The sequence below is a fragment of the Haliotis rufescens genome, unplaced genomic scaffold (assembly GCF_023055435.1).
Source record: "Haliotis rufescens isolate VD_foot unplaced genomic scaffold, xgHalRufe1.0.p SCAF_3, whole genome shotgun sequence".
NCBI classification, from domain to species: Eukaryota; Metazoa; Mollusca; class Gastropoda; order Lepetellida; family Haliotidae; genus Haliotis; species Haliotis rufescens.
In genome coordinates this window covers 59,595,821-59,618,229 of record NW_025964001.1, presented here as the reverse complement: position 1 = coordinate 59,618,229, position 22,409 = coordinate 59,595,821, and the positions used below count along the sequence as shown (strand labels likewise).

Here is a 22,409-nt window from a genome sequence, read left to right as displayed (position 1 = left end):
AGGCAAGGGAATTAACTGACTATAAATGTCCAGTTTCCACCCTTGACGAACTAGCCTGGCATTATGGAGTTATTTTTTGGCTGGACTAACGAGTCAATGCATGGTCCAATCAAAATCGCGTAATATAGTCTACATTTGGTTCATAAATGAATGTCCATACAGAATTTAGTGAGTTGCAGGATTTGCAAAGTATGTGTACCGCCATCTCAGCGTCAACAGATATTTACCAAATCATTTCATGTTTTTAATCAAGGTGTTCAGGTGATTTGATGCACTTCCCAAAGTATTACCCGTTTTATTACAATATACATTTCGATTATCGATCAGATTGTCTTGACTGGGTGTCGTCATTTTGTCTGAAGAAATGAAAGTGATATGAGAGGTAGAATCTGATTGGCCAATAGGAGGGATAGAGAAGGGACATAACTCGTAATAGCCACTGGTAGCACTACGATCAAACCCAGTAATTCGGAAAGTCTATAAACTGGACTTTTAAAGTCTGTTAACGTCCTTGCCTCAGGTAAACAGAGTTGAGGTCGCTCTGTGGAAGACTAACATTTTGTCTTCAATTTTTATTTCTAAAAATCTCTTCATTTCCTGAAACTAACAAAATCTAGACTTGCCACAGTATTGTATACTTACTTGGGATATTTTCAGATATGTTTGTTTCATTGTTTGTATCTGAGACTAGCTGTGTGTCTTGTAGATCTGTCTTTCCATTCACTATCACCGTTCAGTTTTGTGACTACATGTATTTGAATATTTGATAAGTCTGCATTCAGAGAATTTATCTTTGTTTTCAGTTAGCTATTTTAAAATATAAATGATTTTATGTTACTGTCCAAATGAAATTGAGAAATTGGTCTTTGTGCATTCCATAATCTCATTAAAATCAGATCTTAGTTCTTGCTAACGCTAAACAAAGATCTGAGGACATCCCATTAGGGGTCACATCAGAATGACCTTTCATCCGACCAATCAGAGCGTTGCTTACCAGATCATGAAAGTGAGAGTCGGAATGTGATTCCTAATCATGCAACCTCGAAAACCTTAACACGGGGTATTCTGAACGATAGTTACGGGTTGAACGACTGAATCAATACAATCTAGAACATCTGTTAGCCATTCCAGAATGTTCTTTTGTTCAGGTTTCAAATTTTTAATCGGCAATTTGTCAAAATATGTTTCAAAGCGTAGTCGTCAAGTTGAAATTAGTGCCGTAAGCATGAGAAAGCTGCCTTCTGATTGGCTAATGTCGACTTCTTGTCAGTTATTCAATTGGTCGGTCAAAGTTCGTGAAAGGTCGGTCTGACATGACCCGTAATGGGATGTCCTCAGATCTTTGTTTAGCGGTAGCGAGAACTAAGATCTGATTTTAATGAGGTTGTGCATTCCATTGCAACACATCTGTTAACTACATTCAATTGATGGCGTCATACAGTGCTGTAACAGAATGCTGTAAGATTACAAAGCATTGCCATCGAGGATATTCCTGTGTTCTCTCATTACATACTGAAAAATTGATATGTTGATAATGCTCCATTAATTAACTGTCTATTTAATTAAACTAATACGCCATGTATCATTGAGAAATGTTGAAGTAATCACCAGTGTCTTGAGTGTAAGGAACACAGCTAAGGCTAAAAAAAAATAATCTTGGTTCTCTGGCACTGTCCGCATCATCATAAAGTCTGCTGCCCGTTTCGTTTTTATTTCCATTTTCTAAAAAAATATGAAATACTAAGTTACACAGTTACTTCCCTTTACTGCGCATCTAATGTTATGGTGGCAATAGGAGTTTGTATGCTTGTTTATGTTAGAAGGCCCTTTTCCCAGGTTGATTGTACACCACAGTGTATTTGATCACATACTATTTTAAACAAGCAAAAAAAACAAACACCGCCCGCCTGCTCTATATTTTCAAAAGTTTCATTGCCTGAGAACCAATTCTTTTATTTTTTTAAGCCTAACCGGCTTCAGTAGCAGAGAGATTAGTGATGTCATGTGATTGTGATGCAATTTCATTGAAGGTATCTCCTTGGCGATATTGCTTCATCTCACTTGAGTGAAGTTTGCTGTGGAAGCCAGTTTGGATGATAAATCACCCTTGTTGTGTTGAGATGGTAATAGTTGTTGTTGAAGTAGCATCAGCAAGCACTGAGATGCTGAATCTTCCTACCTGATACAGGGGTCTGGAGGCTGTGCTGACAAGATTGCATCCGTGTATCTCAGAAAAAAACCCAATTGTAGCAAGACTTTCGACACAACTGGCAAAGTCAGCTTCAAGTAAGAAAGTTTATTTGTTTGTTGTTTAATGCCACACTTAACGGCAGTCTGTAAATAATCGATTCTGGACCAGACTATCCAGTGATTGACATCATGAGCATTGGGATACAATGACATGCATCAACCAAGTCAGTGAGCTTGACCACCCGATCCCATTAGTCGCCACTTACAAGGAGCACAGTCGCTTTTTGCGCAAGCATGGGTTGCAGAAGACCTATTCTAACCCGGATCTTCACGGGTCTCAAGTAAGAAACTAAATCATGATTTGGGATTAGTAATGTATTATAGGAGAGGGGGGTTCAGTGAGATTAATGGGGGTCGCCTAAATGTTATCACAACTATGGGTGGATGGGGGTCATGGAGAAGTGTTACATGTATTTGGGGTAGGGGGCATGAAAAACATGAGATCAATTCTGTAAAACGTGAAATTAATGTGTCTCCAAAAGAATGCGACCGCTGGTCCCAAGCCAAAAGAGCGACTCAGTATGAATGCGACAACCCCCTCCTCTCAAGCACCAGTGGATTTATATCTAAAGAAAACGTCCTGTGTCAGGTTCAAAGGAGAATCCTCACCTTAATCCAACCTAACATTAATCCAATCACACACCAAATAGGACTGCTTATTAGCGCTGAGTAGAGTACTTCCGCTAAAACAATACATGCGTGCTGGTTCGTGTCGGCCTTTGGCGCAGTCGTAAAGAACAAAGACACCGTGTTGTGTGGGTGGCGTCTGTCTGGACTTGCAGGTGTGATCAGGGATGGTATAAGTGAGTAGAACTCTTGTCTTGACCCAAGCAGTGACAATTCACAGGATGTAATTAGTGTTTGAATGACACTGTTTATATACTTGTTACAAGTGCTGCTCAATAAACAGTGATGTGGAATACATAGTTGTTTGTTTTCAGCGTATGTCTAATATGGTATTTCTGCTATCCAAAATGTCTTATTGTTGATATAAATGCGATCAAAGTGAGCAAAGACCACTCGCATAGTTCGCATTTAATTCACGCTCGCGTTAATTTCAAGATTTACAGTATCCCCCTAAAATAAATACTGAGTGAGTGAGTGTGTTGGGTTTAACGCCGTTTTTAACAGTATTCCAGTTATATCGCGGCGTGTCAGCTTAATGTGGGAGGAAAGCCCGAAGTGATGCAGGTCTCAGACATTTACCACTTCGGTGAAACCCACGAGCACGGGTATGGTGCTGACAAACCTAGAAACATAATCAGGGCGAACCGGGATTCGAACCCACAATCATAGGTTTCTGGCCTTAAACGACTGGGCCACCCGTGCCCCCCCTAAAATAAATAAATGACCAGCCCCTAAGATAACATTGGTGGAAGGATGAGCATGTTCACTGTATCTTGTATGTATTCTAAAGATGACTCTTTTGGTCCTCAGCTAATGTTGAGGAGTATGTTGAGGTCTGCTTCTGTTAGACTCTTATTTCCCATTCAGCTTGAGTACTGCCACCCTTGGGTTCCATGGGTTTTGAGTTAAATGAAATCTGTGAGAACTGGACTGGATCGGGAGCAAACTAGATCAGTGATATCCTAACAATGGCATCTCATTGATAACAGAAACACTTTTTGTACCTGGTTTTCATTGTTTTGTTAGTTGTTTAATGGTGCACTCAGCAATATTCCAGCTATATGATGGCAGTCTGTAAATAATCGAGTCTGGACAAGACAATACAGTCATTGATGTCATGAGCATCGATCTATGCAAGTCTGACCACCCGATCCCATTAGTCGCCTTTTACTTCAAGCATGGGTTGCTGAAGACCTTTTTGAACCCGGATCTTCATGGGTCGGTTATCATTGGTACGTTTGTCAGTACTGTCATTAAGAGGTTATGGCTAGGATTTCTTGCACACACCATCTACATTCTTAAACATGTTGTTTATTGATATGATATTGTACGAAGACCTACAGCAAATCCATATTAATGAGTGCTAATTACAAGATCAATTGATCCTTTTTGTTCAACAATTAATATCTGGAATTTCAGAATGTGTAAAGTAAGATTAAAAATATTTTACTTCAAATAAAATGAAAATAAATTCTGTGAGCATAAAATATTATGCAAGGCATAATTTTGATTCTTCAAAATGGATCAAATGCATTTCTGCTTGATCGCTAGACATGCTTGAAGAAGAAAAACTGTATTTTGGCACTAATTCATTATGCCTTAAGCCTATTTGTACTCATTACTTCAGGTACCATCTGAACGTGGAGATGGATGTTAATGATGATGACGATGATGAGATGAAGATCAGAGACATACTCAACCACTTTGAGCTGCTTACTGTCTTTGACCCACAACCCCAGACACTGGGGCTGCACATGGTTGTTGTGTGGGCTTTGCTCAAAGGTGAGTCTCTAGTCCTTGACATGGTTGTTGTGTTAGCTTTGCTCAAAGGTGAGTCTCTCGTCCTTGACGTGGTTGTTGTGTGGGCTTTGCTCAAAGGTGAGTCTCTTTTCTTTGACATGGTTGTTGTGTGGGCTTTGCTCAAAGGTGAGTCTCTATTCCTTGACGTGGTTGTTGTGTGGGCTTTGCTCAAAGGTGAGTCTCTATTCCTTGATGTGGTTGTTGTGTGGGCTTTGCTCAAAGGTGAGTCTCTAGTCCTTGACATGGTTGTTGTGTGGGCTTTGCTCAAAGGTGAGTCTCTAGTCCTTGACGTGGTTGTTGTGTGGGCTTTGCTCAAAGGTGAGTCTCTTGTCCTTGACATAGTTGTTGTGTGGGCTTTGCTCAAAGGTGAGTCTCTAGTCCTTGACATGGTTGTTATGTGGGCTTTGCTCAAAGGTGAGTCTCTATTCCTTGACATGGTTGTTATGTGGGCTTTTCTCAAAGGTGAGTCTCTCGTCCTTGACATGGTTATTGTGTGGGCTTTGCTCAAAGGTGAGTCTCTATTCCTTGATGTGGTTGTTATGTGGGCTTTGCTCAAAGGTGAGTCTCTAGTCCTTGACATGGTTGTTGTGTGGGCTTTGCTCAAAGGTGAGTCTCTATTCCTTGACGTGGTTGTTGTGTGGGCTTTGCTCAAAGGTGAGTCTCTATTCCTTGACATGGTTGTTGTGTGGGCTTTGCTCAAAGGTGAGCCTCTAATCCTTGACGTGGTTGTTGTGTGGGCTTTGCTCAAAGGTGAGCCTCTAATCCTTGACGTGTTCATACGTGTGTTTTTTGTTGTTCTTCATTTGGCTTGTGTTTACCTGTGGCTCTTGTTTGTTTAAATGTCGGTCATTCACCTCGACATGTTTGTCATGAAATCATCTTGCTTGCAGGTGAGTTCTTCACCAAGATATGATTGTCTTGAAATGACCTCACTTGAAGCTGATTTCTTCACTTACACATGTTTGTCTTGACATGACCTCACTTGAAGCTGATTTCTTTACCTTGATATGTTTGTCTTGACATGACCTCACCTGAAGGTGATTTCTTCACCTAGATATGTTTGTCTTGACATGACCTCACTTGAAGGTGAGTTCTTCACCTAGATATGTTTCTCTTGACATGACCTCACTTGAAGGTGATTTCTTCACCTAGATATGTTTGTCTTGAAATGACCTCACTTGAAGGTGAGTTCTTCACCTAGATATGTTTCTCTTGACATGACCTCACTTGAAGGTGATTTCTTCACCTAGATATGTTTGTCTTGAAATGACCTCACTTGAAGGTGATTTCTTCACCTAGATATGTTTTTGTCTTGACATGACCTCACTTGAAGGTGAGTTCTTCACCTAGATATGTTCGTCTTGAAATGACCTCACTTGAAGGTGATTTCTTCACCTAGATATGTTTGTCTTGACATGACCTCACTTGAAGGTGATTTCTTCACCTAGATATGTTTGTCTTGACATGACCTCACTTGAAAGTGATTTCTTCACCTAGATATGTCTGTCTTGAAATGGCCTTGGTTGAAGGTCAGTTCTGTGCCGAGGTATGTTTGTCTTGCAATGACCTTGCTTACATGTATCATGAACACTAAAATTGTTCATGTTGAATTGACCTTGCTGAGTTGAAGGTGAGTCATTAACATATGTACATGATTTTCTAGGAATGCTACAGCTAATATCCTTGGTGTTACAGCTAATATGCTTGGTGTTACAGCTAATATCCTTGCTGATACAGCTAATATCCCTGCTGTTACAGAATATCCTTGCTGTTACAGCTAATATCCTTGCTGTTACAGAATATCCTTGCTGTTACAGAATATGCTTGCTGTTACAGCTAATATCCTTGCTGTTACAGCTAATATCCCTGCTGTTACAGCTAATATCCTTGCTGTTACAGAATATCCTTGCTGTTACAGCTAATATCCTTGCTGTTACAGCTAATATCCCTGCTGTTACAGCTAATATCCTTGCTGTTACAGAATATGCTTGCTGTTACAGCTAATATCCTTGCTGTTACAGCTAATATCCTTGCTGTTACAGCTAATATCCCTGCTGTTACAGCTAATATCCTTGCTGTTACAGAATATCCTTGCTGTTACAGCTAATATCCTTGCTGTTACAGCTAAGCAGGAGAGCAAGCTACACAAACTACTGGAGTCCTTCGTTGCAAACAGCAGTGGGAACATCTGGACTGGGAACACTCACAACATGGAGAATCCACAGGAAAGTAAGTCCACTTGAATGTTTACCTGTGAGCAGTGTGTGAAATAGTCTTAACATATTGCTGGCCTTGGCCCACTTGCACAAAGCGATCTTAGCGCTAAGATGATCTTAACTCCCATGCTTTAACATAGGCTTACGATAGTCGTAGCGCTAAGATCGCTTTGTGCAAGTGGGCTCAGGTGGGCCAGTTTCACATTTCTGTAGCTTATATATATGCTAAAGTTTATGTTTTTTTCGAAATTTGAGTCTGTGAGGGTATCAATAAGGTAAACTAGAGTCAAATAGTATGAAGGGGGATAACTCTGATTCCATAACCTAAATTTGAAATGCATATTAATTTGAATTTTTACATTTGATGGTTCTTTTGATCTACATATAGAGGAGAACTTTTTTATATTTTCGTCAACAAGGAGGTATGCATAAAATATAAAATAATCATCATTAAAATTACGGAAGCCAGTCAGGCTAAGGACATTTCAGAATCTTTAGCATTACTGAAATTGTGCTTGCCATAGGCTGGTGGGTAGGCAGCTTCTGTGCACACTGGCTGTGAGAGGAAAGCCCAAAGTGGTGCTAACTGTCAAAAAATATATCTCGTATTCACACATGTATGTTGGGCACTGCAGTGCAGAATCCTTCCTCATCATCAGCCCTACTTAATTGATAAATGAAAGGGGGTCGTATAACGACCTGCGGATACCCATACATTGTACAACAAACTTAGAACTGTTTAGGCTCAAAGTTTTGCTAAAGAAATATCAGTCCTATATACACAGCAAGTATGTTGTTTTCGGATAACATACCATATATTTAAAAAGTGTTATTTTTCAAAAAATAAACATCTTAATCAATATGAGAATGTCCAGGCATGAGGCTTACACTTTGTGTAAATGGAAATGAAGGCGGATCCCAGTTTATTCAAAGCTGTTCAATCACTATATGTACCCATTTGTGTCCTAAATGATGTTGCAAAAATATTTTTTGGTCTTTTTTCCCATAATCTTTTGCACCAATTTTTTTGATACAGTATGGATGTTTGTATCAAAATACAGTTTTGACTCCATTGTTGTCTGTAAACATCTTCTCAGAAACCACTGGACCAATAAAGATGAAATTTCACATACTTGTTCCCATTGATACGGAAGCCTTTTAGGGCCATTTGTTTTTTGGGGGTTTTTTTTCTTGAAATTTCAAGATACCTTCTTAAAATTTCAAGATACTAACTTGAAATTTCAAGATGTTGTGTTGAAATTTCAAGATACATACTAAGTTGAAATTTCAAGTTAGCATCTCAGAAACCACTGGACCAATAAAGATGAAAACATACTTGTTCCCATTAATACGGTAGCCTTTTAGGGCTTAGATACTTAGTTGAAATTTCAAGATGTTGTGTTGAAATTTCAAGATACTAAGTTGAAATTTCAAGTTGTTGTGTTGAAATTTCAAGATACTAACTTGAAATTTCAAGATACATACAAAGTTGAAATTTCAAGATACTAACTTGAAATTTCAAGTTATTATCTTGAAATTTTAAGAACATTATCTTGAAATTTCAATTTAGTATGTATCTTGAAATTTCAAGAAAAAAAGAAATGGCCCTAAAAGGCTTCTGTACATTAATGATGACACATGAATTTGTTCAAGAGGTTCAAATCTGATGTTCAATGTTGTTAGGTGGTAGTGGGGCTAAATGTTCCATCTTTTTGTTATAATTTGTTTGGCGTTAATTTGACCTTTATATTTGGACCATGTATTATTGACATGAAATAATACTATATATTTAGATAATTAGTATGAAGTTGTATTAATAATTCAGAGGGATGAGATTATGAACTATACCAAGATTTGATAATATCATTAAGGTAGAAGTACAGTGTTCTGAGAGAAATTCTCAGGCACATGAAAGTACATTAGTATGACCCAGGCCAATCTGAATATCACATAATTCTTACGAAACTACTACCTCTATTACATCTTTGCCATAAATCCTGTATTTTGGCTTCAGTCACACTAACTAAAATTTTCAGATTTTCAACAGGTGTCCTCTTCACTGTCAATCGCACAACTAGTTGTTCCCAAATGGCATCATAACCAATCAAGCTATGACTTATGCAATGGCGGGACCTTTACTTCTTCCTTGTGTGTACACCTTTGATATAGTTGTTTAGTCACATTAATCTAAGATTATTCTAATATTTTTCTATAAAACAGACACAGTAAGATTTGGGAAGAAGTGAAGTTCCCGCCATTGCATACGTCATGGCTTGATTGGTTAAGATGCTATTTGGGAACAACTAGTTGTGTGATTGACAGTGAAGAGGATGTCTGTTAAAAATCTGAAGATTTTAGTAAGTGCGACTGAAGCCAAAATACAGGATTTATGGCAAAGATGTAATAGAGGTGGTATTCTTAGAATTATTAACAATAATAACTATTGTTCGATATCATGATGGTAGTTCTAAGGTTTGGAAAGAGCATCAGAGCAGTCAGAAATAGGGCATTTTTAGCCAGGTACCTTTTGCTTTACCAGACAAATGGTTCTGGGTAGTGAGGTTTAAATGCTGGGAAATCTTGGCAGTGGCACTTACTGATAGGCCTGGGCGCCCTGGTACAAAACAACCTAGTGCTAAGACTGTCGTAAGTTCACGCCTGGGCGCCCTGGTACAAAACAACCCTAGTGGTATGACCGTCGTAGGTTCCCGCCTGGGCGCCCTGGTACAAAACAACCCTAGTGGTATGACTGTCGTAAGTCCATGCCTGGGCGCCCTGGTGCAAAACAACTCTTGTGGTATGACCGTCGTAGGTTCCCGCCTGGGCGCCCTGGTACAAAACAACCCTAGTGGTATGACTGTCGTAAGTCCACGCCTGGGCGCCCTGGTGCAAAACAACTCTTGTGGTATGACCGTCGTAGGTTCCCGCCTGGGCGCCCTGGTACAAAACAACCCTAGTGGTATGACTGTCGTAAGTCCACGCCTGGGCGCCCTGGTACAAAACAACTCTTGTGGTATGACCGTCGTAAGTCCATGCCTGGGCGCCCTGGTACAAAACAACTCTTGTGGTATGACCGTCGTAAGTCCACGCCTGGGCGCCCTGGTACAAAAAAACTCTTGTGGTATGACCGTCGTAAGTCCACGCCTGGGCGCCCTGGTACAAAACAACTCTTGTGGTATGACCGTCGTAAGTCCACGCCTGGGCGCCCTGGTACAAAACAACCCTAGTGGTATGACCGTCGTAAGTCCACGCCTGGGCGCCCTGGTACAAAACAACTCTTGTGGTATGACCGTCGTAAGTCCACGCCTGGGCGCCCTGGTACAAAACAACTCTTGTGGTATGACCGTCGTAAGTCCACGCCTGGGCGCCCTGGTACAAAACAACTCTTGTGGTATGACCGTCGTAAGTCCACGCCTGGGCGCCCTGGTACAAAACAACTCTTGTGCTATGACCGTCGTAAGTCCACGCCTGGGCGCCCTGGTGCAAAACAACTCTTGTGCTATGACTGTCGTAAGCCTATGATAAGGTATGGGAGTGTCGATCACCCCAGCTCTAAGACTGCTTTGTACAGCGGAACCCTGACATGTATTGTGGTATGACAGTGTGACATCACCAGACCTACAAGTTTGCATGTGTGGTTGTCAGGAACACAGATCAACCCTCACACCTACTTCCTGTTGGAGACGATGTTCAACAGCAGCGCTGCCGTGGTGGAGGCCATCTTGAAGGGCCTTGGCAACCTGAACCAACATTTCACCATGGACAACATCATACAACTGTACAGCAGGGTGAGATCTTAGAGCTTTTCACATAGACACTGTACAGCTGTATAACAAGGTGAGATCATAGAACATTTCACCATAGAGACTGTACAGCTCTAAAACAAGGTGAGATCATAGAACATTTCACATAGACACTGTACAGCTGTATAACAAGGTGAGATCATAGAACATTTCACATAGACACTGTACAGCTGTATAACAAGGTGAGATCATAGAACATTTCACCATAGACACTGTACAGCTGTATAACAAGGTGAGATCATAGAACTTTTCACCATAGACACTGTACAGCTGTATAACAAGGTGAGATCATAGAACATTTCACATAGACACTGTACAGCTGTATAACAAGGTGAGATCATAGAACATTTCACCATAGACACTGTACAGCTGTATAACAAGGTGGGACCATAGAACTTTTCACCATAGACACTGTACAGCTGTATAATGGGGAGATCAGAGAACATTTCATCATAGACACTGTACAGCTGTATAACAAGGTGAGATCATAGAACTTTTCACCATGGACACTGTACAGCTGTATAATGGGGAGATCCGAGAAATTTTCACCATCGACATCATACAGCTGTAGAACAGGGTGAGATCATAGATTATTTCTCCACAGACATCATACAGCTGTATAACAAGGTGAGATAATGGAACATTTCACCATGAACAGTATACAGCTGTATAACAGGGTTAGGAGGTGAGGTGAAATGGGGTTTAACGTCGCGTCCAAGATTATTTCACTTATATAGCGACGTGCATGTACGTGTGTGTGTTTGTGTGGCTGCTTGTACTAGTCCGGACTGATGCCGATTTATAGTGCTAGCTCACTGAGGTACCATGCCACAGTTTTTTAACATGAATACCCCACTCAGACACAGTATAATGATTACGAGCCGACCAGTCCTTGTTTTACCCCTTTAATGCCGAGCGCCAGACAGGGTAACAACAAGTACCATCTTTTAACGTCTTTTGGTATGACACGGCCGGGGATCGAAACCCGGCCCTTCCGCTCTCCGGGCGGACGCTCTACCACTGGACCACGGAGGCGGTCAACAGGGTTAGGAAGACAGGACACTCGAATCATAATTTTATACTTTTTGTGGTAAAATAGTTCTGTCATTATTTCAGTTTGAACATCTGGGGCCCTGCAGAAAGTATTTGAAAGCAGCCAAAGAAAGAAAATCTTGTGTAAGTGACATTCTGATAGTAATCAGACTAGGTGGCCAGCAGCTTGAAAGATGTCTTCGTTCTCACTTTTTCCTGTATACCTACAACCTTTTCAAATATTGATAGTGGAGGTTCGAATCCCAGATAGGACTAGTACCTGTACTTTACTGAGAAAGTGTTATCCCAAATATAACATTTGTCACATTTGACCACTTTCTAAATGGCATTGTGTTCATGAAGGCATCTGCACTCAAGTTTCTGAACGGTATTCATGGCTGCCAGGATGTGTGTTATTTCGCAGAATGTGAAAAAGGCAAAAATTAAGAAAAATATTTCATTAAAATGGTTATATAATAACTATTTGATATCAATTCTGACAGTGGCTTTCATTAACATTAACTGTTGGCTTTATGTGCAGTGGGCGACATTGAAGTGACACTATTTTGCTTTCCTATTTTGTCTGTATTTGTTTGAACATTTGTGTCATCAGCCGCTCAACCTTCAGTCTTGTTGTTTAACACCCCATTAAGCTTGTAAAATCTTGTTGATCCCGCTTGTGACACATGTAATTTGTAGCACCACACTTAATATAGCCTTGATATCCTAGGAACTGAAATATATATACATCTAGGAACCAAATGACCCTTGTTTCAAATAACGAGGAACCAGAGAATACTTCTGGTGAACACCCAAAGCCTTCACAGTGATACACACTGCATTTATAACTATGCCTTCTGCATTCATCAGAGTGTATATTTAAGAAGTGGTTGCAAGCTTGTTTGATCATTTGATTTACAGTGTATTCATAGAGGTTATCACAAAAGTGTGTTTGGGGATGGTAAATGTCCTGTGTTAGGAATAAACGTTGTGTTTAGCAAGCCTTGGCGAGCTGAATACATAATGTTTATTCCTAATACAAGGAGTGATAACACACAAGAGTGATAACCTCTTTATGATATAATGTCATTCTTCAATTCTGTGCTCGAAAATCACTTTCCATCTCTCAAAAACATTACCTAAACATTGCAATTTTTGCTGGAATGTGCGTATTAATATATATTACGTCAGAGGGTAAGTGATGTGTCAGTCAGACAGTGACAGTAGCCAATATAGTTCCAACAGAAACCTGTTTCTTATACAGTGACGTAACTACATATATGCAAAACAACAATTGCCAACACAAATTGTTCTACTTGCCTTTCGCGGCAATCCATCGGCCTGTCCGATAGAGTTACTGCCCTTTACCAAAGGGAAGCTACTCTAACCCTAGTCTATGAAACGTCACGGCCACAGTCAGACGTTGTTGACAGTCGGCCTGTCCTGTCATAACGTTATGAAGTGCAGTCAGATGTATGCACAGCGATAATACGAAAGAAGGTAACATTTCCAACATATTTCGGCCAAATCCACCTGTCTTAATTTGTGGAAAAGGTTCCAAGCCACAGAGGTCTACAAGCACAGATATTGAAAGGGATCCCGCTTGGCAAGTGCCATTGCTAAATTAGACACTGGTTTTCAGTATATTAGACTATTCTATTCATAATGATAGCAATTATCCCAGTAGTTTCTCCAGATTCCTGATCGTTAATTCTGACAAGGGCTACGCCATGTTTGTTTATAAACAGTGAAAGTAGTCCCTACTTGACCTTTGATATTTGCATCTCTATCCGCATATGATCCCAACGGATATCGTTTTTATCCGTTGGCTTTATCCTGCCGAGAAACCTACCCATTATATGATAAAATATGTTATATGTTTCAGTGCACTGATTGCCATGCGTTAAATACTGTATCAGATGTGCGAACTGCTCTTCAAGATATTCTGGGTACCAGGTACCCACTCACCTGTACAGGCAAACAGTGTCAGTGTCAGGCAGTTGTCACCACCTCAGATATGAACACAGTTTTCACAGGTAGGTTTACGGCATCTTCCTGAGACAAGGGCGTTAACTGACCGTAAAAGTCCAGTTCCTACCCTTGACAAACTGGGCTGGAATTTTCGAGGCTCGATTGTAGGGCCACCAGTGGCTATTACGAGTTATGTCCCTTCTATGTATCTCCTATTGACCAATCAGATTCCATCTCTCTTATCACTTGTATTTGCTACAAACAAAATGGAGGCGCCCAGTCAAGACGATCTGATTGATAATCATGGTATATAATGAAATAAAATGCAGTACACATGCTTTCAAATTTTGCTGTCAAAGAAATCTGCACGTTGAAATCCATGATGTTTTTGAACTGGATGTCTAGTTAGTTACGCGATTTTGATTGGACTATGCATAGACTAATTAGTTCAGCCAAAATGTAACTCAGCAAGGATGGAAACTGGACTTTTATAGTCAGTTAACGCCCTTGCCACAGAAGATTGATTTAGTTTATGCTCTCAGTTTTATTTCATTTCAGTTATGTCCAGTTTCATTTGTATTGGGAATTGTTATCTCTAAGTTTGTGGGGTGGTCGGGTAGCCTAGAGGTTAAAGCGTTTGCTCGTCACACAGAATACCCGGGTTCGATTCCTGACATGGGTACAATGTGTTAAGCCCATTTCTGGTCTCCCCCGCCACGATATTGCTGGAATATTGCTAAAAGCGGCGTAAAACCAGTCTGACTCACTCACTGTAAGCTTGTCCTAATTATATTGATCTTCTCTTCCAGAGCCGCAAGACTTCCGGTCATGTCTGCCCCCGATTCAAGAGATGTTCCTGTGGGCACTTCTGACCAACAAGCAGAAGCTTGCTATGATGTTGTGGAAGTGGAGTGAGGTAGTCATCAACCTTAATCATCTGGCTTCCTGCTGTATCATGGGATATGTTGTGATAAGATCTCTTATGTGCGAAGTTGCATTATATCTAAGAGTGCATTTTTCTTTTGAGAGAGGATTCTTAGTATGGGCGGACATTTGTTAAAAAATACAAAGTTGAAACATAAAACAAAAGCATGCAATAATAGTCAAATGTTATGAATTAATTATTACTAAATGTTATTATTAAATGTTACTAATAAAGGTCAAAATACAAAACAAACAGACGCCTGTTAAAAAATACAAAGTTGACAAAAGTACGCAATATAATAGTCGAATGTTAAGAAAAGCCGTCATATGAAAAGAAAGAACAATGTGTCCTTAAGAATATCAGTGGGCACGAAAGGACGCTGAACTGCTAAAGGACGTTGACAATAAAGAACGCCAGATGGCACTGCAATTTGTTAAACATTCCGAGTTTAGTCGCCTTGTTCCACTGTGTATATGATAACTGCATGATGAGGTGAACGATGTATTGCGTTCTTTTCGAAACATCTGCAAAGTGAACATTGTGCGAGAATAGCGCTCACACAGCACTGTGTCAACATCAGACTATAAAATTATGCAGAGATGTTCACTTGACTATTATATTGCATACTTTTGTCCTTTATTTCAACTTTGTATTTTTTTACCAAATGGCAGCCCATATTCTCACAGCTTAACCTTTTCTCATAGAAATAACTGAGTTTGTTAAGTTGGTATTAAAATTGATCTACAATCTTTGTTGTGATCTACGTTGTCAGGCCTTGTTCAGTGTTAGACAATGTATGTTTGTAGGACAAAATAGCACCTGCTCTGGTTGGGGAGGCGTTGTCATGTTCAGTGTTAGATAATGTATGTTTGTAGGACAAAATAGCACCTGCTCTGGTTGGGGAGGCGTTGTCATGTTCAGTGTTAGACAATGTATGTTTGTAGGACAAAATAGCACCTGCTCTGGTTGGGGAGGCGTTGTCATGTTCAGTGTTAGACAATGTGTGTTTGTGGACAAAATAGCACCTGCTCTGGTTGGGGAGGCATTGTCAGGCCTTGCTCAGTGTTAGACAATGTATATTTGTAGGACAAAATAGCACCTGCTCTGGTTGGGGAGGCATTGTCAGGCCTTGCTCAGTGTTAGACAATGTATATTTGTAGGACAAAATAGCAACTGCTCTGGTTGGGGAGGCAGTACTGCGGGAACTTGCAAAGAAGGAAGACAACTTGGACACTGAAACAGTGTTACACCATAATGCTGGGTTGGTATTCCTCACACAGCTAATATTTTATTTCATCAACTTTGGTCACCCACTGAGTCCAATGAGTAGTATAGGTAATGGGGGTTCTGGCTCACTTCCACTGGAGCCAGATTTATTACCTATACTGCTACTACAGGGGGGATTTTTTATGCGTAAATGATGATGCGATTTAATGATAGTCATAAGATTAAGTCTTTGTATTGACTAGCCACATCCACTACGGTTAAAGCGTATTTATACGTTTTGCGTTTTACCTTATCGTGGGGAAGAAACAAGAGGTCAGCCTGATGAACTTCATTCGTTGTAAAAATATGAAACTTCTTCCTCGGTATATAACGCGGTGCCGGTAAATATATCTGCCACATCGCTTGTTTCTTTAACCAATCCTTGGCCACATCTTTAGATACCTTAGCCGCGGTGGCTAATTTTTTTATTGCTCCTACACCTTTCCAATATCCTCGTGGGCTATAGTAAATTTTATCCATTATTAATTAATATTGATGTTTCGTTTAATACATCTCATGACTATCATTGAATCACATCATCATTTACGCATAAAAAATCCCCCCTGTAGTAGCAGTATAGGTAATAAATCTGGCTCCAGTGGAAGTGAGCCAGAACCCTCATTACCTATACTACTCAATGCCAGATATGGAGAATGGATGTTAGAGGGCAGAGTGTTTAACTCACCTGAAGCTTGTCCCATGGCCTGGTCCACTACAGCATGGGTGACATCGTTGTTCTGTCTAGTTATCTATTTGTCAATGCTTTCAAACCCATGGCACTGATATGAAAGCTATTCACGCTAATATATATGTGTTTTTTTTAGTTTTGATATGGAATTGGTACAAACATAAGTTTCCATTTTTTAATTTTTTTACACATTTTTTATGCCACTACTGTTAATATTAAAGAATAGTGTTTTATGCATTTTATGAACTTGACATTGTTTTGGGCTGAAAATTATGTGACGGGTTTTAATTGTTTCGTGGTCTTGAAATCAGAAGTGCTGTCATTGCACAGCTCGGGAACAGCTTGATACATACTTTGACAAAAATATTACAGATTTCACTTACCATGAGCCCATGAAGATCCGGGTTAGAATAGGTCTTTAGGAACCCATGCTTGTCATAAGAGGCGACTAACAGGATCAGGTGGTCAGGCTTGCTGACTTGGTTGATGCACGTCATCGATCCCAATTGCGTGGATCGATGCTCATGTTGTGAGTCACTGGATTGTCTGGTCCAGACTTGATTACTTACAGACCGCCGTCATATAGCTGGAATATTGCTGAGTGCGGCGTTAAACAACAAACAAACAAACAGACAAACTTACCGTGAATGCAGATACAGATTTGTCTGTCAAAGTTGTCACTAACACTGCAGTGCCTCATGCATTGAATTTTAATTCAACTTTTTTAGAAAGTTTGATGACTTGGCAGTGGAAATGTTAAAAAAATGTTACGAGGTGGATGAAGAGGAAACGTTCAATTTGCTGCTGCGGAGGACCAAGTGGTGGGGGAACAAGTCCTGTCTGCAGCTGGCGGTACAGCTGAAGAGTCGCGGGTTCATTTCCCAGCAAGCCTGCAAGTCGCTCCTCGACAAGATCTGGTTCGGGGGGATCAATGCATCCAAGTCCTCCTTCAAAAAAGTAAGTGAAGAGATTAAAGTCTTGGTGGTTGAAAACATGAAATATACATTGCTCGATTCATGAGCCTCATTTCAAGGATCCACATGAAGATCCGGGTGAGAAATGGTCTTCAGCAGCCCATGTCATCATATCCCATCTGTCTATATCGATGCTCATGATGTCCAGACTCGATTATTTGCAGACCACCATCATATACATTTGTAGCTGGAATATATACCCAACTGCTAAAGAAACACATTACTCAAAGAAACTCAAAATTAATGTTTAATACATTAGCATGATCAGTTTTGATCGTTACTAAAAGATTTGTTAAATTCATTATTTTAGCTTTAATCACCTACAAAAAATATCTTTCTAGCTCATATAGTTTCCAAGATATAACCCTTCAAACTTATCGGGCATGTGCGTTTCTTTTGTAGTTGAGTATAGTTGGAGTGTGGCGTTAAACAACAAACAGACATTTCAAGGAATTTTCAACATTTAATGAACAGCAGGCCATATAAATGTGTGGTTAGATATAGTCTGTCTCATTGTTTGTGCATGTCAGTGATAGGGCTTGGACAGGTACTCGGGTCCGGTGGGTCCTGAGTAGGACCCGAGTACCCATAGGACTACCCGGACCCATGGTTTGTCATGTGATATATGGTTAAATGACAATGACAAAAAAATTCCATGGTTACACTAGTACAAGTCGCTAATGTTCGCATTTCTTTTTGACTATGCACACATTCCTTCTGACTTTTAAATGTTTGAGTTAAGACAAAGCTTCAGTCAACTTCAGTGTATGCAGATCGTTTTATACATCTGAACACTTTTTGCCATGGCTCCGGTAAAACAATTCCCAATTGAACATTTTGTGCCCAACATATGACCTACAGCAGGTACCCAGGTAGGGTCGGGTAATAGGGGGGCAGGTACCCGGATAGTTAGTTTGGACTTCTCCCAGCCCTAGTCGGTGACATGTCAGTCATATGATCGCCAGCCATTGGACCACCATAGACCACACTTTTGTTTGTGACAAAATGGCAGTGGAAAGATCTTTGCTGATGGTAAGTGATACCTTGGAGCAAAGAGTGCTTTTTAGGATAAGCCTTTCATTTGATGATTATATATTCTTTTTTTATGTAGTGATCACCATGTCCCTCTGTCTGTCAGCCATCCGTTTTCCGTTGCTGTAGCCGAACTCCAAAACGGTTAAATATTTCTTGTTGAAACTTTCTATATAGGTCTATTTAGTGGTGACCTGGTGCCTTTTGATGACTTGGGATTTTTATTCTTTTTAATTTCTATTGTTGTCATGATTTTTCATGGTGAAAGCAAGCAGAACTCCAAAACCTTTAAATATTTCTTGTTGAAACTTGCTAAGGATCAGTCTGGTGGGGAGTTGGTATATTTGGATGATTTGGGATTTTGAAAAATACTGAAGAGCATTCTTTCTTTCTTTACTGAACTGGAGGTATCTGACATCTTCCCACAGCAAAGGTGTTAACTGACTTTCTTACAAAGTCAGTTAGCACCTTTGTCGTCAGGAAGATGGTATCTGATGGCAATGAACCAAAAGTGGGATACCAAACTCCATTTCCAAATTGCACCAGATGAGTCTTTTTAAATTGTTATAATCACTACAGAGATTCCAATGCTACATTGAATTACTATGTTCCTGCTGATGCTATTGCTACTTCAGTTGTGTGTAGGGGCAGTGGGGTGGGCTTGTGGTCAAAGCATTCGACCATCATGCTGGAGACTCAGGTTCTATTCCCACATTGGTACTACATGTAAAGCCTGTTTCAGTTATGAAATGGCTGGAATTTTGTTAAAAGCAGCATTAAAACTTCCTGACTCCCTCCCTCTAGTTCCTGTATGCTTCTGGTCTGTTTGCACCAGACCTGATGCACATCTAGATGGTATTGCAAACTGGGTATTGATGTTTGTGATTAATGTTTTTACTGTGTTAGAATTCCAGGTCAGAATAGGTCTTTATGATGCACACCTTTCAGAATCATACAATCAACCTTTTATGTGCCTGGCTGATGTTGTGTGTCATGGTGTCTAGACAGGATAGATCAATCTATTAAAGCTGTGGGGTAAATGTCTATCAGCTGTCTATGTCTCTACATCACTATTACAGCTGTGGGGTAAATGTCTATCAGCTGTCTATGTCTCTACATCACTATTACAGCTGTTGGGTTAATGTCTATCAGCTGTCTATGTCTCTATGACACTATTACTGCAGTAGGGTAAATGTCCACGTGATGTCTATGTCTCTACGTCACTATTGCAGCTGTGGGGTAAATGTCTATCAGCTGTCTATGTCTCTACATCACTATTACAGCTGTGGGGTTAATGTCTATCAGCTGTCTATGTCTCTACATCACTATTACTGCTGTAGGGTAAATGTCTATCAGCTGTCTATGTCTCTACATCACTATTACAGCTGTAGGGTAAATGTCCACCTGCTGTCTATGTCTCTACATCACTATTACAGCTGCTATGTCTCCTCATCGTAGGGTAATGTCCATTTGCTGTCTATGTCTCTATGACACTATTACAGCTGTAGGGTAATGTCCACATGCTGTCTATGTCTCTACATCACTATTACAGCTGCTATGTCTCCTCATCGTAGGGTAAATGTCCACATGCTGTCTATATCTCTATGTCACTATTACAGCTGTGGGGTAAATGTCTATCAGCTCTCTATGTCTCTACATCACAATTACAGCTGTAGGGTAAATGTCTATCAGCTGTCTATGTCTCTACATCACTATTAAAGCTGTGGGGTAAATGTCCACGTGCTGTCTATGTCTCTACATCACTATTACAGCTGTGGGGTAAATGTCTATCAGCTGGCTATGTCTCTACGTCACTATTACAGCTGTGGGGTAAATGTCTATCAGCTGTCTATGTCTCTACATCACTATTACTGCTGTAGGGTAAATGTCTATCAGCTGTCTATGTCTCTACATCACTATTACTGCTGTAGGGTAAATGTCTATCAGCTGTCTATGTCTCTACATCACTATTACAGCTGTAGGGTAAATGTCTATCAGCTGTCTATGTCTCTACATCACTATTACTGCTGTAGGGTAAATGTCTATCAGCTGTCTATGTCTCTACATCACTATTACTGCTGTAGGGTAAATGTCTATCAGCTGTCTATGTCTCTACATCACTATTACAGCTGTAGGGTAAATGTCCACCTGCTGTCTATGTCTCTACATCACTATTACAGCTGCTATGTCTCCTCATCGTAGGGTAATGTCCATTTGCTGTCTATGTCTCTATGACACTATTACAGCTGTAGGGTAATGTCCACATGCTGTCTATGTCTCTACATCACTATTACAGCTGCTATGTCTCCTCATCGTAGGGTAAATGTCCACATGCTGTCTATATCTCTATGTCACTATTACAGCTGTGGGGTAAATGTCTATCAGCTGTCTATGTCTCTACATCACTTTTACTGCTGTGGGGTAAATGTCTATCAGCTGTCTATGTCTCTACATCACTTTTACTGCTGTGGGGTAAATGTCTATCAGCTGTCTATGTCTCTACATCACTATTACAGCTGTGGGGTAAATGTCCACGTGCTGTCTATGTCTCTATGTCACAATTACTGCTGTGGGGTAAATGTCTATCAGCTGTCTATGTCTCTACATCACTATTACAGCTGTAGGATAAATGTCCACCTGCTGTCTATGTCTCTATGTCACTATTACTGCTGTAGGGTAATGTCCACGTGCTGTCTATGTCTCTACGTCACTATTACAGCTGTGGGGTAAATGTCTATCAGCTGTCTATGTCTCTACGTCACTATTACAGCTGTGGGGTAAATGTCTATCAGCTGTCTTTGTCTCTATGTCACTATTACTGCTGTGGGGTAAATGTCCACGTGCTGTCTATGTCTCTACGTCACTATTACAGCTGTGGGGTAAATGTCTATCAGCTGTCTTTGTTTCTACGTCACTATTACAGCTGTGGGGTAAATGTCTATCAGCTGTCTTTGTCTCTATGTCACTATTACAGCTGTAGGGTAATGTCCACCTGCTGTCTATGTCTCTATGTCACTATTACAGCTGTGGGGTAAATGTCTATCAGCTGTCTTTGTCTCTATGTCACTATTACTGCCGTGGGGTAAATGTCCATTTGCTGTCTATGTCTCTTTGTCACTATTACAGCTGTAGGGTAATGTCCACGTGCTGTCTATGTCTCTACGTCACTATTAAAGCTGTGGGGTAAATGTCTATCAGCTGTCTATGTCTCTATGTCACTATTACTGCTGTAGGGTAATGTCCACCTGCTGTCTATGTCTCTATGTCACTATTACAGCTGTGGGGTAAATGTCCACCTGCTGTCTATGTCTCTACGTCACTATTACAGCTGTGGGGTAAATGTCTATCAGCTGTCTATGTCTCTACGTCACTATTACAGATGTGGGGTAAATGTCTATCAGCTGTCTATGTCTCTACGTCACTATTACAGCTGTGGGGTAAATGTCTATCAGCTGTCTATGTCTCTACATCACTATTACAGCTGTGGGGTAAATGTCTATCAGCTGGCTATGTCTCTACGTCACTATTACAGCTGTGGGGTAAATGTCTATCAGCTGTCTATGTCTCTACGTCACTATTACAGCTGTAGGGTAAATGTCTATCAGCTGTCTATGTCTCTACGTCACTATTACAGCTGTAGGGTAAATGTCTATCAGCTGTCTATGTCTCTACGTCACTATTACAGCTGTGGGGTAAATGTATATCAGCTGTCTATGTCTCTTTGTCACTATTACTGCTGTAGGGTAATGTCCACGTGCTGTCTATGTCTCTATGTCACTATTACAGCTGTGGGGTAAATGTCCACGTGCTGTCTATGTCTCTATG

The 22,409-nt window shown here is 40.4% G+C and overlaps 1 protein-coding gene across 4 annotated transcripts in view; it reads left to right on the top strand.

Moving 5' to 3' along the window:
* LOC124124624 (transient receptor potential cation channel subfamily M member 4-like) overlaps window positions 1-22,409 on the top strand; it is a 79,340-nt gene that overhangs the window by 29,620 nt on the left and 27,311 nt on the right. For all 4 annotated transcript variants that reach the window (XR_007223201.1, XR_007223202.1, XM_048403183.1 and 1 more), the window contains exons 9-17: window positions 2,189-2,286; window positions 4,505-4,659; window positions 6,802-6,906; window positions 10,539-10,681; window positions 11,813-11,872; window positions 13,614-13,764; window positions 14,509-14,615; window positions 15,785-15,885; window positions 17,307-17,535. Coding sequence is in view for 2 of the 4 variants with exons in the window: in XM_048403183.1 (XP_048259140.1) it covers window positions 2,189-2,286; window positions 4,505-4,659; window positions 6,802-6,906; window positions 10,539-10,681; window positions 11,813-11,872; window positions 13,614-13,764; window positions 14,509-14,615; window positions 15,785-15,885; window positions 17,307-17,535 (1,149 nt within the window). In the remaining 2 variants the exon portion in view is untranslated. The remainder of the gene's footprint in view (window positions 1-2,188; window positions 2,287-4,504; window positions 4,660-6,801; window positions 6,907-10,538; window positions 10,682-11,812; window positions 11,873-13,613; window positions 13,765-14,508; window positions 14,616-15,784; window positions 15,886-17,306; window positions 17,536-22,409) is intronic.